This window comes from Nothobranchius furzeri, chromosome 10, assembly GCF_043380555.1.
Source record: "Nothobranchius furzeri strain GRZ-AD chromosome 10, NfurGRZ-RIMD1, whole genome shotgun sequence".
NCBI classification, from domain to species: domain Eukaryota; kingdom Metazoa; phylum Chordata; class Actinopteri; order Cyprinodontiformes; family Nothobranchiidae; genus Nothobranchius; species Nothobranchius furzeri.
This window is the reverse complement of record NC_091750.1, coordinates 48,018,675-48,037,212: the sequence shown is the minus strand read 5'-3', so window position 1 is coordinate 48,037,212 and position 18,538 is coordinate 48,018,675. Positions and strand designations below refer to the sequence as shown.

The window sequence follows — 18,538 nt, the reverse complement described above, 5'->3', positions numbered from 1 at the left end:
GAAGGTTGGCAGAGCTAGGCGCGACTGTCAACACCGCAAATGGATTAAGAGGGAAAGTTTTATTTATTTATTTTTTTATTGTTTTGGGAAAAAATACAGTTTAGCTTGCTAGCTTAGCAGCGTTAGCGCGAGGATCGTATGTGCACACCTGAGTCGGGTTGTTCCGATTACTTTGGGCTCGGGTAAAAAAACTGGCAAATAACAACTTTGAGCAAAAGGGAACTGTATTTCCAACGAGGCATTTATTGTAAAATATCCGCTCTTAAGTAACTGTGGCGGCACATCCATGTAAGGCTAATAATGACAGCCTGACGATCGGTTCTGGTGCGGACGGACCCGGACGCCATCATATCAGACGTTGTGTTCTTCTTAAAAGCAACCATTGCGTTTCAATGGCGTAAATGTCTCATACTCTGTCAGCACAGTTAATGTTCCAGCGGGACATTATCTGGTATTGTTTCTCTCTCTGCGTGTGTTTGTGTATTAAATGTAACATTAGCTGGGATGTTTTTCAGCAGCAGAGACGCAGCGTCTTGTCAAAATGAACGCAGTAAGGTGTTCAACAACAGCGGAGGTGCATTCTGCCAGTTGTTAGATTAGCGTTTATGACCAACCAGCTGGCACGCTAACAAATACAAACAAACAAACAAACAAACAAAAACATTTAAACTGAGCTTATTTTGTTTATTTTTATCTGCAGATTATTCTGTAAAACTCCTGCGGATAACACCACAGCTGTCGGCCAGAGTTGATGTGAGCTAGCCAGCTGGGTGCGTCTGTGACGGTCTTTCCTTGTGATGGATGTGCTAATGTAATTGTTCCGCAGCAGCTTCAGTTCGTTTAAAGATCCGGTTCACTAATTGGTCTCTGTAGATTCGGCCGCTATAACCTCGTGATTAGCCACGGATTTTCTCCCCAAAGTTCTCCTTGTTGAATAAGAGTGGCTTACTTGTTGGTTAACGTCATAAGTTTTCTAAGCTATGTCTGAAAACGCCCCCACACGAAGCCTGGACGACATCGACCTCGCAGCTCTGAGGGTGAGTATTATCATTATTACTGCGAGATAAGTGTGCAGCAATTTGTAAAATCACCGCAGACAGACTCTTTTAGGTGTTATGTCATCTGAGTTTTCCTCTGACACAAGCACTACCTAGTACAGCCCACGCAACGAAGTTGAGGTGAAATAAACACCCCCCGGCCCCTGTGTTGTAGGCAGTTGTGCGGTTTAAAATCACAGATATTTGCAGAAAATGTCATCTGATTTCTGTATCTGGAGAAACAAACATCCCTGGCACATTTTTCTCATGACAGTCTTGGTCTTTCCGGTCTAAAATGCTCTATCATGTCAGTGTGATTGCTGTGAGGTAATCTCTTTTGAATCACATCAACAGTAAATGTTATGGTATTTAATGGGTCAGGTTGAACTACAATTTGCAATCATTCTTCCACGTGTTACTTCTTTAAATATTACAGGTTTGATGGCTCTTAAATCTAGTTGTTTTTTAAATTATTATTAATCTGAGATTTTCAGTCAAAAATTGAAATTAGCAAATTATTATTCGCCTGGTGTTAATTTGGAAAATGCTGCCTGGATTTTCAAACTAGTTTTTCTGCTGCAGGCAGGAAATGAACAATGTGAATACAAAACCTAGAAAAGTGTAAACACTTGATGCAAACTCTGTTAAAAAGATGATTGGTTTTTAAAGGATCTGGAGTAGAAATTAAGATTATTTAGTATTAAGGTTGTAATTCAATTGTTTATGGGTTAGGGTTAACCTATCCTATTAATAAATATTATATGTTTTGTGAAACAATATGCATCACTAGAAAAATTTTAGGAAATTACAAATTCACTAACATAATCAAATTAAGACTAAAAATGTGCATTTGATTGAATGCAAATGGATATTTTTTGTCTCCAATCAGAACATTTTGTATCATTTTAGCTTCTTGTAATACTAAACTCTGTAATACTGTGTCAACAAGTCTTTATGCAGTGGAAATGGTACTGTTGGGGTAGGCAATCCTGGTCCTTGAGTGCCTCTATCCATTGTTGTTGTTTTCCTGTTCCAACACACCTGGTTTTAATCAGTAGGTGAATATAAAGCCTAAAAATCTGGGGTGTTTCTCAATGTCAAGGAACCTCATCTTGATGCATTTGTCCCACCCCGGTTGCCTAGGAGATATGTCATCATGTAGTCCTTTTATTTCTATTTCTGTTTGTTTTGTTTATGAATAAGATGACTATGTATATTTTGTCAGTCATTTTGATGTCTGACCAAATCAGCCCACCGCTGGTGTTCCTGCAGTTTCATTTTGAACACCATCAGTCCCATTTGCTTGTATTTTATTGTGAGGTTTCTTTTTTTATTTTATCTAGATCTTCTTGGCTAGCACCCACAAAATACAAGTGTGAAAGTGTTCTTGTGATTTTGGAAACTGACTACTTAAATGTGCCTTGTAGAGGCCTTGTGTTTGATCAAAAATAAAAGTTTGGTTTTCTCTTTAATTCTCAAACGAAGTCGTGTTTGTGTTTTTAAAGTCTTGCAAAAATATTTAAAAGTAAGTCTTTGTGCAACATGATCAGAAGCAGATCTTACCATTTCACAGTCAAAAACCATGCTTGTCATGTAGTATTTTGTTGGCACTTCCCATCATGTAGGCTATTGCCATGACATGTGAAATAATTTGTGTGTGTGTGTGTGTGTGTATGCGTGCGTGTGTGCACCCACCTGCGTGCATGCCTGCCTGTCTATTCCTTTCTTGTCTGCAACAATAAAATGCCTTTGACGCTCAAAAGAGACATTTTAAAGTTCTTCTGGGAGGAGACGAGATCGTCTCAGTGGCTTAATTATTGCATCTTTGAGAAAATATTGCAGCAAAATGCTGAAGGGCTCCAGCGTTGCATAACAAACTACTGCACACAGATATCAACAAATTATTTGGACCAAAACACTTGATTCAAATGCCAGTAGCACTACAAAAGCATGTCTTCTGCAGATTGGCATTTATTTCTGCTGGAATTGTAGATAATACTATTAGAACTGAGAAAAAATCCAAATAATAGCATGCTTGTGCTAGTGTCTGGAATTGGAGATTTTATGTCTTATCTTCCTATTTAGGCGAACACCTTTGAGTATAAAAATAACGTTGGATGATGATCAGCAGATATAACCAGCCCTCTAGAAATGAAACCCATGAGAAATGTATTCTTGTGATTTTTATTTTGATGAACTCAAGAGTGCTGCTGTTTTAAAATGCGGGTAGTTGTAAAATCATGTCAAAGTGGAAAAACTCAAACTGGCCTCTATAGGCTTAAACCAGTGGATGCTAAATTTGTGTCATCATTTTCAAAGACACTCAAATTTCAAAAAATTTATTTCCAAAATGGAGACATTTCTTTTTTATATTCATAAGTTTTGGGCTGTGTTTTTGGTTGATAGCTGCAGCTTTTTAACCACAGCCATGTCATTTTATTTTATTTTTTTTTTTGTTCCTTTTCCTGAAAGACTTCCCGTGTCAGCAGAGTTAGCACCCTTGCAGGAAATGTGGTATCAACTTCCCCTTGGACCTTAACAAGTGTCTTTCAGCTCATGTTGCTTTTTGAACATCAAAGCTTAATATTTGTGTGGGTAAACTATTGTTTATTAGCATTTGTTGTAGTCTTTATTAGATGACACTTTGACATATCTTACATGTGCATTGGTTTGTGTTTGAGCTGGCTAACTGCAGATTTCTTCTCCTCTAACAGAATAATTTTCCTGCCTTTTTTGTGATAATTGGACCTTGTTTGGCTGTATGTTGTGGATGTTTCTCTTTGACTGTAACTGTACCCTTCCCCTTGTTTCAGCTCATTCTTCTCTTCCCACTCTCTGTGCTGGATGTGGGTGAAGCTACCGCCTCTGCTTCTCCACCCACTCAATCATTACATTATTCCCTTCCATACCATCATTCTCTTGCATCCTGTTTCACATCACTGTTGCTCCTCCTTTGTGTCCTTATGCATAACCTGCCTATAAATCTGTCCGTTATGTTTGTCATCAACTGTCTGCTTTTTCGTCTACTATCGTATCATTTCCTGCATTCCTTGTCCTGAAAGAAAATCTTTATTTTGAAGGCTGAACATAGATGACTGGAAATAGATGAAAGCGGGATAGGTCATGGTGTACATTCTAAACCCAAGGCAGCAGTCTCACCACCCACACACCTTCTTAAAGCCATATTGAAATTACATGAAAGTGGAACTGCTTCTGTAGAGGGAGAGGGGGGGTTGCATATTTAGTCAGAGCAACCTACTTGTTATTAGTGTCAGTGAAATGTGTGTTCAGCGCATTGAAAGATAATCTGAACAAATTAAGAGGAAGGCTGAAGTTCTAGTTGGAATCCATACTTGTGAATCTGAGAATCAATGTTTTGTGCTGTTTAATGTCAGATTATGTGGGTGGGTAGGAAGATGAAGTTCAGATGGTTAATAAATGAAAATGAGTATTGAGTTTGATTGCTTTAATGATGTACAATGTGGAATCATTGGGGTTATTTCTTGCTTTGTGAGATGTTTGGCTCAAAAATGTTTTGACATTGTGGGAGGAGTTTAAGGGCTTCTTCAAATCTGGTGTAGCCCTCACGTTATTTTTATCAGTCTAACAATTAGTGATTTTAGATCTGTTTGAATTACCTGGCGAAACAACTGAAGCCAGGTTGCAGAACAGATAAGAACAGGTGCAGTTCAGTAGCATTTTATTATCTGATGGAGACTGTCGGCTGAAGAAATGTGAGCTTAACAACTCGACGCACAGCCTTGTCATTGAAGGGTACACGTGGAAAAACAAAGCAAATAAACTGTAAAATAAATGGCGCGCTTTGTGTTTAGTGTTTGTTCCATTTTAAATTCACTTGTGTAGAAAATACAAATGGTGTGTGCTTTGGGCTATATTTGGTGTAAAATAATTGAATCTCTTTCTTTCTTAGGATCCAGCAGGAATCTTCGAGCTGGTTGAGGTTGTTGGTAATGGCACATATGGGCAGGTGTACAAGGTGAGCTGTTAATCCTCCGTGATCCATATAAAGTCTAATCTTTGTCTTAATGTAATTAGCCATCTCTCCTTAAGAAGCTGAAACTTGTCAACATAACCTTCTTTAGTGCCGGTGTTCCGACTATCCGTGCTCCTCGTCGAAATGTGCTACTTTGGGGAAATGTGCATGCGCAGCGCATGCCGATTATTGCGTCACCGGCTGTTTACAAGTCGAGACGCGCTACCTGTGGAAGTTTACGTTTAATCTCGTCACTTATCTACACTCAACAAAAATATAAACGCAACACTTTAGTTTCTGCTCCGATTTTTCATGAGATGGACTTAAAGATCTAAAATTCATTCCAGATGCACAATATCACCATTTCTCTCAAACATTTTTCACAAATCAGTCTAAATGTGACAGTGAGCACCTGTGCTTTGCTGAGATAATCCATCCCACCTCACAGGTGTGCCACATCATGATGCTGATCTGACATCATGAGTAGTGCACAGGTGTACCTTATACTGCCGTTGCGTTTATATTTTGAGTGTAGTTACTTACTGTGACCTTCAAGTTGAAAGTATTTCTTTAAGTTGTTTTATTAAATTACTGCTTGCTGTATGTTTACCTGACAGTTGGCTTGTAAATGGCTTCTAAAATATCGGTATTATACTGTAAACAAGAAATTTCTCCCATTGTGTACAGTCATTCTGAAAGAGTCCCAAATTAATATCCAAAAGTTTTCTATTATACATATAATAAATTTATCATAGTTGTATAATAATCTCAAATTATACATTCAAACAAATAACTATAAGTATTGACGGAAAGCATATTTGTTCTATGTGGATTAATTTGTCTAATAAAGGATTAGGTAGAGAAATAGAATGGTAAGAGCTAACGTCTTACAAATCTCCATTTTTATGAATCACTCTCTCGACATGGGTGAAAGTAGTTGGTAAATTGTCATTGTTCATGGAATATTCAAATGTTTTTAGCAACTAAGGGGTTAATTTTAATGAAATGACTAAACAGCTTCTTACACTATCCACTTTTTTTTCATAATAACAGTAGCTACCGATTTTCAGTAAACCTGGACAGACTGAATCAGCTGTTGAAATGCGCGTTGGTAGGAAAATTCGACGATGAAGCACGGATAGTCAGAACACTGGTTCTTTTGTGATGTATTAAATCCCCTGATTATATAAGCTGCAGCCTGTTGCTGTGTCAGTAGATTTTTAAGCTATCTGAATGAGGAGAGTTAAAATGGTGACAACTAAATGGTTCAAAACACCTCAGAATAAAATGTTAAACAGCAAAAAAAGGATGTGATTTAGCAATTAGCCATACTTGATTCTGTGAAACAAGCTACAACAAAAAAGCTGGATGATATAGAGAAAAGCATATAAAACAAAAATGATATATTGAACAATATCAATAATTATTGGTAAGTATAGAACAGGTATGAAATATATCTTAAGTGCAGCCCTGGCCCTTTTATGTCATTACTTTATAATAAAACTAGTTGTTTGTGTTACCAGACTCACACTCCTGGTGATCTACTGTACCTTCTTTATGGGAAAATTTCCTCCGCCTCTCCTTGCTGTGACATCTCCGTTTTGGCTTCAGAGAGGAGGAGAGGAGGGCTTGGTGATGGAGCGTGTGCTTTAGATTGGTTGGGAATAAGCCATGACTCTGGTATTAAGCTGTCCGATCGGCTGTATGATGAAAAAAGAAAGGAAACTTCATTAAAGTTTTTATTGACTTCTTTTTTTCCTGTTGAACCACACGTCTATCGATGGATTCATATCGATATTGAATTATTGTCCAGCCCGACTTCATAGTGAATACCGTTAGCATGTTACAAGTAGTTTTATTTATTTTATCAGGGCCGTCACGTGAAGACAGGCCAACTGGCTGCCATCAAAGTGATGGATGTTACAGAGGAGGAAGAAGAGGAGATCAAAGCAGAGATCAACATGCTGAAAAAATACAGCCACCACCGCAACATAGCCACGTACTATGGTGCCTTTGTGAAGAAGAGCCCACCAGGACACGATGACCAGCTCTGGGTCTGTCCATGTTTGCATCTGATTTAGCAGCATTACGGAAGTCTTCCTCATTAACCTCAGAGCTTCTGTATTGTCTGTGCACAGCTGGTGATGGAGTTCTGTGGAGCAGGATCAGTGACCGACCTGGTGAAAAACACTAAAGGCAGCTCTCTGAAGGAAGACTGGATCGCTTACATCTGCAGGGAGATCTTAAGGGTGAGAAATCCTAGTTGCATGTGTCAAATCAATTATGCAGCTGCATTCACTGCTCCTTGTTCAGAGTTGACTTGTGTGTCTGTGAACAGGGCCTTTCTCACCTTCACGCCCATAAAGTTATCCATCGAGACATCAAAGGGCAGAACGTGCTGCTAACGGAGAATGCAGAGGTCAAACTTGGTATGTTAAATAAATATGCTGAATGTTTGTTTTCCTAAAATCTGTGTTTTCTGCAATCCCCTCATTTATGTCATTTTTAATTTTCCACAGTGGACTTTGGGGTGAGTGCCCAGTTGGACAGAACTGTTGGACGCAGGAACACCTTCATTGGCACCCCTTACTGGATGGCACCTGAGGTTATTGCCTGTGATGAGAACCCTGACTCTACCTATGATTTCAGGGTAACTGCAGCTTGTAATAGTTTTTTTGTGGGTGCATTCTGTTGCAAGGATGAAATATAAAATCTGTTGCTGAATTGTTTTTTTTCCAGAGCGATATTTGGTCTTTAGGAATAACAGCCATTGAGATGGCAGAAGGAGCTCCTCGTAAGTACATACTTCCCTTTGTCTGCCTGTTCTTTCCACCTGTGTGCTGTTGAGCTGTACCTCCTGTCCATTCAGAAATGGTTCACATCCTGTCATCTCAGAAGACCCAACGAATAAGTTAGTTCAGTTTTGTTGTCTGTCTTCAGATGGACAGCTGAGTCACTGTAATTAATATAGTGGAGTAGTGAGCTGGTGGAGGCCGATTGCACAGATTTCTCTTTGGTTTGTGGGGAGATCTATCTGCCTCGATCTGTTGCAATTCCTAAGAATCATTGAAAATCTGATGAGCTTTTTGTAAACGTTTGTTATGGGATGTCTGTGTTGGTCAGCTAATGTTTTATATCGGCACAGTTTGAAAGTTGTTCACATGAAATCTCATTTAGGGATGTACTTGTGTTTTAGAACATCACAGCTACGTTGGAAGTCAAACACATTTTCTGGAAGACTGCTATGAAATCCTGAATCTGTCAGTGTTCACGCATTAAAAATAGAACTGGTACTTTTTTAATGAGATTAAGAAACTGGGATATGGAAAACACCTGTCAACACAAACGTTTATTTCAAGCAGTGTATCTGTTTACTCCACTTGCTGGTTTCTCAGTTCATTTTATATCTTCTTAGACCTTCGTACAGTAACAGTAAATATGAAGTAAATATATTGAAGTAGAATTAAAATGTACTTATTCACATTAATTTAAGAAGCATAACACAGCTATAATTATTTAGACAACTTTATACATATTTCCCTTTTCTCAGGGGCTAAGATGTTATGAGTAGTAACCAGTAAATTAATCTCTTTTAGAAGTTTCTTGACTTTTTTTGCAAATATTGCTTCCTTTGTGTTTTGAATTTTGGTTGGTGAACTGTTAATTCATTGTCTTGGTTTCCAGTTTGGCAAAGCTCCATTCATCTAGTTGGCTCAGCTGTTTTTGGGTAATTCTGAGATGAAGTTTAATCCCAATCTCCCAAAGTTCTGACCTAGTTCAAACCATGCAGACCCACACTATGATGATGTCACTACAAGATGATCTTGACTTCAACTAAAGCCAGAGTCACCATCTCCAGTCCCACAAGTTTTTCTGTTACCTTCTCGAACACTACCACTGAATCAAATGATTTAATTACCTTGTTACCGTGCTGACCTCTGCACAATCCTGTTAATTATTCATTCATTTAACCCTGGTGTCTAAAACTAGAACAGGCTAGTCCTTGACTGCTGGAGTTGTTGACATTTGATCTAAAGGAAGTTGATCTATGTGCTTTGTTTTTTTTAGTATGTTATCACGTTTTTTGGTTTAGCTGAAACTTTTTTTATTGACAGCTGTCACTAGTTTGCACTTTGTGGCAAACTGCCTGGATTTGCTATAATAAGATGTTATTACATAAAAAATAATGATCTATTTTCTGCCGAGGGTTTTTCTCTTAGTTGGATGAGGAACAGAACATTTAATTACTTTTTTCCTCACTTGACAGCATTTTGTTTATTTTTAGCATATTTTTCAAGTGCCATGCTTGGACCTGAATCAGAACTCTAATCTGCATTTATTAATGAGAAAGTAATGTAGTCCACACACCATTCCATGAACTCCTCTGAAGGAATTGTCCAATTATTTTTGATGCACAGCAGAAGAGCGTATGATTCCTAAATCCTGTCTCTTTACTAAAGAAAAGCTGATATTCTTTACTCCACCTTAAAGTGGTCATAGATTTTAAAACTCAATTTACCTTGTTTTTGTTCAATACAGGCAGATTGGGGTGTCTAACGTAGCAAACCAAAAAGTCTGTTAAAGAGCAAGTTGCAGGTTAAACATTTTTTCTAATTCATATAAAATGCTGTCCAAAAATACTATTTAGAAAGCTTATTGTGGATATTTGGTTTTAAAATACATAACAGCAGTTTTTTCTAGTAGAACGTGGCCTTTCTCAGTAAAGCTTGTTTCTAAATGAGTTAGAAGCAAGGCGCTGCCTCAGCTCAGTGTGGAGAGTGGCTGGTTTTAGGGTAGAGAGGTCATGTTATCCAGTCAGTGTGTGTTTACTAGTTTTGGATTGTGTTCATTTAGATAAATTATAGTGTGTGAAGGCTGTACCAGCTCCAGCCTGTCTGGACATCGAGTCCACGGGTTTCCAGATAAGAGAAACAATGCCTCTATCTCCGTGCCTGAGGGCGTTTTGTGCAGCTGTAAAGACGGACTTCTGAAGCCCACATCGGTCGGTACCGGGACAGGGAGGTCTGCCCTGGGCTCTGGAGATCCGAGGCGGGGTTTAAAAAATTAAATGCAGATTTCTGGAGCTCCGATCACCGTCAGAACCAGGTCAGAACCGACCACCAGAAGAGATATGCGGCTCAGCGGGCCAGCTGGTTTCCGGGTTGGAACCGGATCAGAACCGCCGCCTGGACCACCAGGAGTGGATGCGCGGCTTTTAAAAATACCAGCTCGACTGTCTCGCTCGTGTTTAGGTCAAATCCAGCTCGCATGAGCTCCAGAACCGGATCACAGGCATCTCTCTCAGCTCAGTGGACCAGCCGAGCAAGCTTTCTGGGTTGGAACCAGATCAGAACCACCGTGAACCTCTAGGGAAGGATCATGTGCAGCTTTTAAAAATATCAGCTCAACTATCTCGCTGGTGTCTGGGTGGGATCCAGCTCACAGAAGCCCGCATGAGCTCCAGAACTGGATGACGGGCGTTTCTCTCCCTCTCTCTAAGCTAAACTACGATACGTGAACGGATATTAACGAGTATGAGACCGCTGACAGACGCTCATTAGTATTAATATTAACTGACCGATACTATTTTAATTGTCTGGTACAAGATAGTCATCTGTACAATATTGTGATGTTAGCGCACGAGTTTAAGCTAACATGCTCCTGCTTAATCTCTCTGCTTTGGCCGATCGTTTCTCCCTCTGGTTTGTCTCTGCTCTCTGGGGCGTGCAGCAAACTCATAACTTTATGGTTTTGGTCCATCATGAGTATAACTGTAAACATTTAAATTTTCCTCTGTGTCAGAGCCGGCATTATAATCTATATTTTTCACTGGATTAAGCTAACAGGACTCCCTCAGATGACGTCACTTGGTTTGGCCAAAAAAATAAACTTTCTCACAAAAATGACTCTAAAAGCCTAAATAATTTATGTTTGTGTAAAAAAATGTTTAAACTGAGTTTCTATTCTGTTTCTGTAAACATTGGTTCATGGGAGTCTCTAACCTGCATAATGCTCTTTAAGTCTCTGACCGGCTTTCCTATCTAAATCAGTAATGTTATAATGTCCGCAGAGAAATGGTTCATTCTGAGAATAGCTGGTTTAACAAGGGGCAGACTGGGCCAGCCAAAGGTGAAGTCAACCAGGAAGTGACAAAAATGGCAGAATTTTGTTGCTACTCTTTCGTTTAGGTGTAATTAAAGGTGTGGTTGACTGACAGGGTTTCCGCGGGGTCTTAAAAAGTCTTAAAACGTTTGAATTTAGTAGTTTGTGAATAATACCTCAAGTCTTGAATTTTAGCCTCTGGGTGTTCAAATGTGTGCTGTTTGTAAATTATCCATACTGTATTTGTCCTCTAAAGTTTCATTTGTCAACCACAATCATTTTTATTAAATAACGTAGCATAAATAAAGAGTGGCGGGACCAATAATTAAGAACACAGCGCAGCCTCAGGCCAAAATACTCTGAACACATGATGTATTCAGCTCCTGCACTACAGCAGTGATGCAAAACGGTAAACACAACACAGACCACACAGACGTCCAGCTGAGGAGTAACGCAGAAAATGTCAGCAGACCATGAGAAACGTCTACTGACGCCTAGGACTGGGTGCCAGAACTCTAGACCTCTGTGGGACTGAGTGAAAACATTTGGTAGGTACCGATATCAGGAAAAAAGTATTAGAATGTCCCAATGTGCCACCGTGGGTTACGTCACTGATCCCGAGTCACGTTATGAGTGGAGGAGATGTCTTCTTTCAACAACACTTTCAGCAGTTCGCAGATGCAAATGCTAAAAAAAAACATACAAACAAAAAAAAACAAAAAACGTTTGGGTGCACTTTGTGCAACACCAGCAAGATGATTTGTGCCGCAAAAATCAGAAATATCAGAAATTTGATTTATTTAAATAATGTAAACAATGAAAACAAAACATTTAAGTAGTTTGTTGTCCTCAAAATAAAAAAAATGTAGATTTCAACAAAAGTATCATTAAAGTACGGCTATCAAAAACCAGGTATCGTTGGTCTCTTTCAAGAGCTCTTATCCAATGGCACCATCTAGTGGCTGACAAGCATATCACACAAATAGTATCTTGATTCGTTATTTTTTTTTTAAGATGGAGACTTCATGTTTCTTTTTTATTAATGTGCTTCTGTAGCCCAAAAAGCAGCTAAACACGTTTAACAAGTATTATTCTCATGCCATGTTGTGTTTTCATATATTTATATTTTTAAGACTTGTCCGTGAAAAGTTCATCAACTCTGCATCAGCCAAGGTATTCCTTAAATTTGGAGCATGTAAGCAGTAGTCCAACGCTATTGGTTAGTTCTGGTCGTCGCTCAGTTTCCAATTGCATGGAGCTCTGCGGGGCAGGGGGCGTGCTTAACACAAAAAAATGTATTGCTTAAATTATATCACAGTACATGATGAGACGATCACTTTTATAGATTAGTGAAAATCATATATAAATTCTGAAAAGGGAAAGCTCCAGAAAGATACTTTAAAGTAGTAGTATCAGGAAATATCTACTGGTACCCAGCCCCACTGATGCTGTAAAACATTTGTTTTACATTTCCTAGCTACCCTTTCTGTGAACGCTCAAACCACGCTGCTGCTGTTCTCTACCTAGTGGTTTTGAAAAATATAATAAAAAAGAAATAAGTAAATGAACACAAGTTCAAGGATTTATTTTTTGCTGGTAGGGCTGTGAAAGTAAATTTTTAAAATAATAGGTCTTAAAAAGGTCTTAAAAATCTTGAATTTAACTTGATGAAACCTGTAAGAACCCTGGACTGAGAACATTTTGTAATTATTATTTATAATTATAATCAGTTACTCTTGAGTTTTTAATGCATGCTGAACATGAAAATTGTCTCCTACACCCATCTCCTGCATTAGTTTCTGATAGAAAATAGATGGTGAAAATCTAGGATTTGAAAATCCTGACAGATCTACGTCACACTGTGAATTGGACTTACGATGGGGAAGGCTGTTTTTTTATCGTCCAGAATCGGCAGAAAACGTCTCTTTCAACAGAAGACAACTGCTAGCATTAGCAACTCAAACACATGGTAGAGCTCGTCCAGGCTTGTTGTTTGTGGAGATAAACCATCCATGTCTCCGAGCAAACAGAGTTAGTGGCACAGTTAAGCTGCTTTTATCCAATCCGAGGCAAGATATCTAAATTCCAAGAAATAAGTCTCCAAATCCTCCTGTTTGAAGCTCGGCTCTGATGTTGCAGACTTGGTCCTGCTGGGCTAGGGGTTTGTGGGCTTTTCTGTGCCCTGAGTTTTAACCTGCTGGGTTAGGTTACATAAATGACTAGACTCTGTTTTAAAGGTATTGAACAAATTTGTCTGTTTTTATTCAGCATGCATAAAGGCACTAATCATATGTGAAAGTGTGGTTTGCTTCGTCAGACGTAAAATTTTTGACCTGATTTTCAGTTTTCTAAAAGTAACCAAACATTAACCTTCTGCTCGAGGCATCTATAAATATGATATAAATGGGAGACACTGACAGGAAATGATCAGAGATGCCGGCATATTGTCAATAGCCCATCCATTCTTAAAAATGGATGCATGTTGTGTTGAAGTGCATGTTGTCAGGTTGACTGTCTTTCTTTCACTCGGCCATTTAAAAGATGGGGAGAAAAAATCCACCTGCCTTTGGCAGTCTGAGTCACGCTGTCCAAAGCCCTTGTTTATGAAAGCCTATTTACTGTGAAACTCAGAGCTAACCAGTCCGGTTTAGCTACCTACCTACACTGGGAACACGGTGACTCACAGTCCTCGCTCTTACACTGAGTCTAGCGATAAGCCTGAGGCACCAGGGAAGATTGGATAACAACAGCTGTAACCTTGTTTCAGCATAGAAAGAAAATGATGAGTGTTTAGGATTATTTTCCAAACTACACAGAGTGGAAACAGTCTAACACAGCTATTCTGCCTGTCCCTTTGTTCTCAGCACTGGCAGTGGGATTTAACTCATATAATCTTCTTTATTTCTGTAGCCTTGTGCGACATGCACCCGATGAGAGCCCTGTTTCTGATTCCCAGGAACCCCCCTCCAAAACTTAAATCCAAAAAATGGTAAGTGAGCAACCATCCTGCAGCCTTTCTCAGGAAGTCTGGAAGACTTTCTTTTCTATTTTTTTTTTTTGTGCATCACAAATACTCTTGAATTGTGCAGTACATGAATTTTGTCTGAGATGCATAATGATACTTGGAGTGAATTTCCATGTAGTGAGACATAGGATCAGATGGAGCATTTAGAGACTCCCTCTCTACAGATTTTAATTATCTATTTGCTTTGAATTGAAATTATTCCAACAAATTAACGTAATCTACAATGATGGCTTGGGGGGGGGGGGGGGGGGTGTTAATTCTAGCAGGCGGGTGAAATATTTGGCAGTGCAGTCTTCATTCAGTCAACAATAGACTCTTAACTGCAAGGAAAAAGTGAACATGTGACGAGCGCAGCACTGACTGGAGATCATGATTATTGTAAGAAATTGCAGGATATTTAGCTCAGTGTCTTTTTAAGATTGAAACAAAGAGCTGGGATTTATGAAATTAATTTGTTGCACACTTTGTCCAACCCTGTTTTTGCTCCTATTGCCTTTCCCACATCTGTTATTGACAGCTTTCAGACATTGTTTCTTTTCCCCTTGATGTTTGATCAAAACTAAATGGTCTGTGAACAGCTCTGAAAACAGCAACCATACAATTAGTTGATTTAATGAAAAAATTCTAAAATAAATTGCTGGTCATTTCTTTTAAATGGTGATGCACCAATATGAAATTTTTGGGCCGATAACGATATCCGATATTAATATCACTGTTATGGCCGATAACCGATATTTGCTGATACCAATACACTGATATAAATGCATCTAAAATCAGATTTTGTATAGAATGAAAATTATTAAAGCTAAATTTACATTATTATGGGCACACCCATTTACACTTACTGTCACATTACTAAACAAACACACACACACACCCCACCCCACCCTCTGAAACTGATAAACAAATGGAAACAAGATGGTAAAAATATCAGTTGTTAATATCGGCCCAGCACCGATATTGATGCAGATATATTGTGCATCCCTACTTTTAAACATTCCTCGCATTAAGCCTGATTCATGCTTCTGCGTCTGCATCAGTGTGGAGACACGCAAAGCCATTATCCATCCTTGCAGGCCTGCTGGAGAGCCCCGAGCTGACGGAGAAGCATGAATCAGGCCTTAGTAGCATTCAATTATATTTAATTATAATTATAAGGGTTAGGGTTATAACCCTAACCCTTATAATCGTTAGAAGCAGACTGGAGCAGTTCCAGTCAGTAGATACAGACACCAATCAATCTCTCCTTCTCACCCAAGGGCGCTTCTTGGTGTGACCTCACAAACTTTGTTTTGCCCCACAACATCTTAAGACACTTTCTCATAACAGAACTTCCGTTTCTCATCTACTTATGGTTGCTGTTCTGCCACTCACTCCACTCATATTTTCGTTATCTAGACTTTGGCCTTGCTGTCCACTGCCGTGCTCATCTCGTCTCCTTCATGCTGAAAGAAAACATTTGTTAGTGACTCTCGTTTTAAATCATCACATTAATGCTTTATATGGTAATAAAGGAATAAGTAAAGAATAAAACAAAAGAAAATAATGAATATATTCAACAATAATATTGCACCAAAAACACAAGTTTTAGAAAAAGTGACTTCATTAGTAGTTTCTCAGATCTTAACCTCCCAAAACCATCTCCTAATTCATGGATTGTCCACTTCTTGATCACGTGGCATGTGACACACACGGATGGAAGTCAGCTATAAAGCCGTGATGTTTGCTCTCAAGATCCAGGAGATCGTTCCCAGGCCCACCCCAGTAAAAAGCACAATTTTGGCAGTGAATGAGTTAATGCAGTCTTCACTCCACTGACTAGTTCAGGGGTCGGCAACCTGTTCCCATCAAAGAGCCATTATTACCTATTTCCCACAGTAAAGAAAACACTGGGAGCCACAGCAGCCGCGGCGTTGTGGGCGGGGCCTACCCTCAGACAGCAGAGAGCTGCTCTAACCAATCACAACAGGTGACAGCAGCCAGTACCGGTCGCTCGTGTACGTCAAAGTTATCTTTCATAAGACGATAATCAATAAAACGATTGATATAAAATGGATCCAGAAGTTGTAGCCCGTCTCTGCCTACAATATTTTGATATTTTTCACCCCGTTGGTGGTTTTACTGAGCAGGTGCCCCTTTTGTCATACGTTTCTTTTTAAAACATGTTTAGACTGTTCAGAATACAAATCCAGGCTCTGTCACGTTTGATTGTTGTAATTAAACTTTGTAGGTGGGGAAGGTCAGAAAAGGATCAGATCATTTTGTTTTTCCCTCATTTACAGCGACGGAGATAACGGCGCAGTGCGCCTGGCTCTGGTGTTAATCAAGTTAAATTTGCAACAATTTTCACAAGAAAACAGAACAGTTAAAAGCAGGGCTTGTGTTGACCGGATAGTTCCCGTATTTGACCGTTTATTTTGACGGAGAAAGAATAGAAAGAATTACCCCGACGCATGCAGACGAACTGACATTTTATTAGTTTCGCACATCGCAGATGTAGCTAAATCACTCAAGAAAAGATTCCCATCTGAACATCTGAGCTAGACACTGCTAAGCGCAGCTCACTGTCAGCGCATACGTACGGTGCACAGCGAGCTGAAGATGTGGAGAGGGGCTTGGAGTGCGTCGCAGAACCAGAGCGCATGCAGGAAGATTCCTCCGACTGAAGCGAGCGTTTTCCAAACCCGGTCTCTCAGAGAGACTTGTCACTTAGAAAATGTTCCCTGATTATGAAACATTGGCTGAATAGCGCTTGTTCCTGTCTCCAATGTGGCGACACCTCCAGGAGCCGTCTGAGGAGAAGCCCAGAATCTCACATCCTCTTCAGCTCAGAAAGCCCCTATGATTACACACAAGCGTGACCCATCAACCCGGTCTCACAGTAAGACCTGGTTGGACCTGTTCAGGTTTACGCAGACAATCTTTACATTTAGAATTGGCATACAGATGTAAAATTAATGCAGTAAAATATAAAGCATTTTATTTAAATATCCATTCATTATTTTACAAGCACAGAGAGCCGCATCAGATGGATGGAAGAGCCGCGGGTTGCCGACCCCCGGACTAGTTAAATGCAGCCACTTGAGTCAATATCAATTGAGTTCTCTTGCTAAGCTGAATGAATTGGTGATATTACTTATTTCACTAATGTAGAAAACCGGCACATTTAAAAGTCGTATGTTTTAATTAGGTTTCTGATAATTACTAAAACAGGATTCTTGTCAGCAGAATCATGCCTCCCCATTTTCTCCTCCCACCCATCAAATTTATCATCCTCTAACCTTCCCCTTCCTCCCAGGTCCAAGAAATTCATAGACTTTATAGAGGGCTGTCTGGTCAAGACGTATCACAGCCGTCCATCCACAGAGCAGCTGCTCAAGCATTCCTTTATCAGAGATCAGCCCACTGAGCGGCAGGTCCGAATTCAGCTCAAGGACCACATCGACCGTACACGCAAGAAGAGAGGGGAAAAGGGTAAGCTAACGAGATGGTAAACCGCAAACTGACCGTATCTTTATACACTATAAATGTTATTGGAGTTTTTAACTTTTCTTTATGGTTCTGTGTTCTAGAGGAGACCGAGTATGAGTACAGCGGTAGCGATGAGGATGAAGAAAATCGTGGCGATGACAGAGAGTCAAGGTCATTACAACGGATGGTTTCTTTCTAAGTTCTATAAAATCTTATTTATTTGTTTTATACACAAAAGACTGCCAGAGCTATTTCACTGGGCACCACATTAAGTCTGCAGATGATTCGTCATTTTTTAGTAAGTAGTAAACGCAAAACATGGCCTGGTGCAAAGCCTTCTTTTTTCCCCCCTTTATTTGATATAGCGCCTTCTAGAGTGCTGGAACCCCTCCCCCCCCCTCCCCCCCCCCAAGGTGCTTTACATCACAGTCATTCACACCCTGGTGGTGATGAGCTACATTGTAGCTACAGCTGCCCTGGGGCACACTGAGGCAAGTCTGCCGTATACAGGCACCACCGGTGCCTCCGAACACCACCAGCAGGCAAGCTGGGTTAAGTGTCTTGCCCAAGGACACAACGACAGCGACAGACTGAGCGGGGATCAAACCTGCAACCTCCCGATTATGGGGCGAGCACTTAACTCCTGTGCCACCGTCACCTCTCGAGAGACTCCCTAGAGACTTTAGCCTTCCTCCTCGCTTGACTCACAAGATCACAAGATTCCTTTAATCTTCAAACGTCATATTTTTAATGCCATCCGCCATTAAACCAAAAACAAGGAAATCACGTTTATCGCTGTTTGATGTTGTTCCTCTCCACTGCCAGGGTTAAAGCCACACACACCGTTGCACTCCTCCAAGGATGCTGGGAGTTAATAAGCCATTAGGTCACTTGTATTGACGTAATCGA

General features: G+C 39.8%; 1 protein-coding gene across 3 annotated transcripts in view; it reads left to right on the top strand.

The window, feature by feature from the left end:
* Nucleotides 1-748: 748 nt before the first annotated feature.
* Nucleotides 749-18,538, top strand: part of mink1 (misshapen-like kinase 1) — a 33,426-nt gene continuing 15,636 nt past the window's right edge. For all 3 annotated transcript variants that reach the window (XM_015960931.3, XM_054730584.2, XM_015960929.3), the window contains exons 1-10: nucleotides 749-1,037; nucleotides 4,969-5,034; nucleotides 6,903-7,085; nucleotides 7,170-7,280; nucleotides 7,370-7,460; nucleotides 7,551-7,681; nucleotides 7,771-7,825; nucleotides 14,044-14,122; nucleotides 17,457-17,632; nucleotides 17,731-17,800. In XM_015960931.3, coding sequence (XP_015816417.3) covers nucleotides 981-1,037; nucleotides 4,969-5,034; nucleotides 6,903-7,085; nucleotides 7,170-7,280; nucleotides 7,370-7,460; nucleotides 7,551-7,681; nucleotides 7,771-7,825; nucleotides 14,044-14,122; nucleotides 17,457-17,632; nucleotides 17,731-17,800 — 1,019 coding nt within the window. In that variant the 5' untranslated portion in view covers nucleotides 749-980. The remainder of the gene's footprint in view (nucleotides 1,038-4,968; nucleotides 5,035-6,902; nucleotides 7,086-7,169; nucleotides 7,281-7,369; nucleotides 7,461-7,550; nucleotides 7,682-7,770; nucleotides 7,826-14,043; nucleotides 14,123-17,456; nucleotides 17,633-17,730; nucleotides 17,801-18,538) is intronic.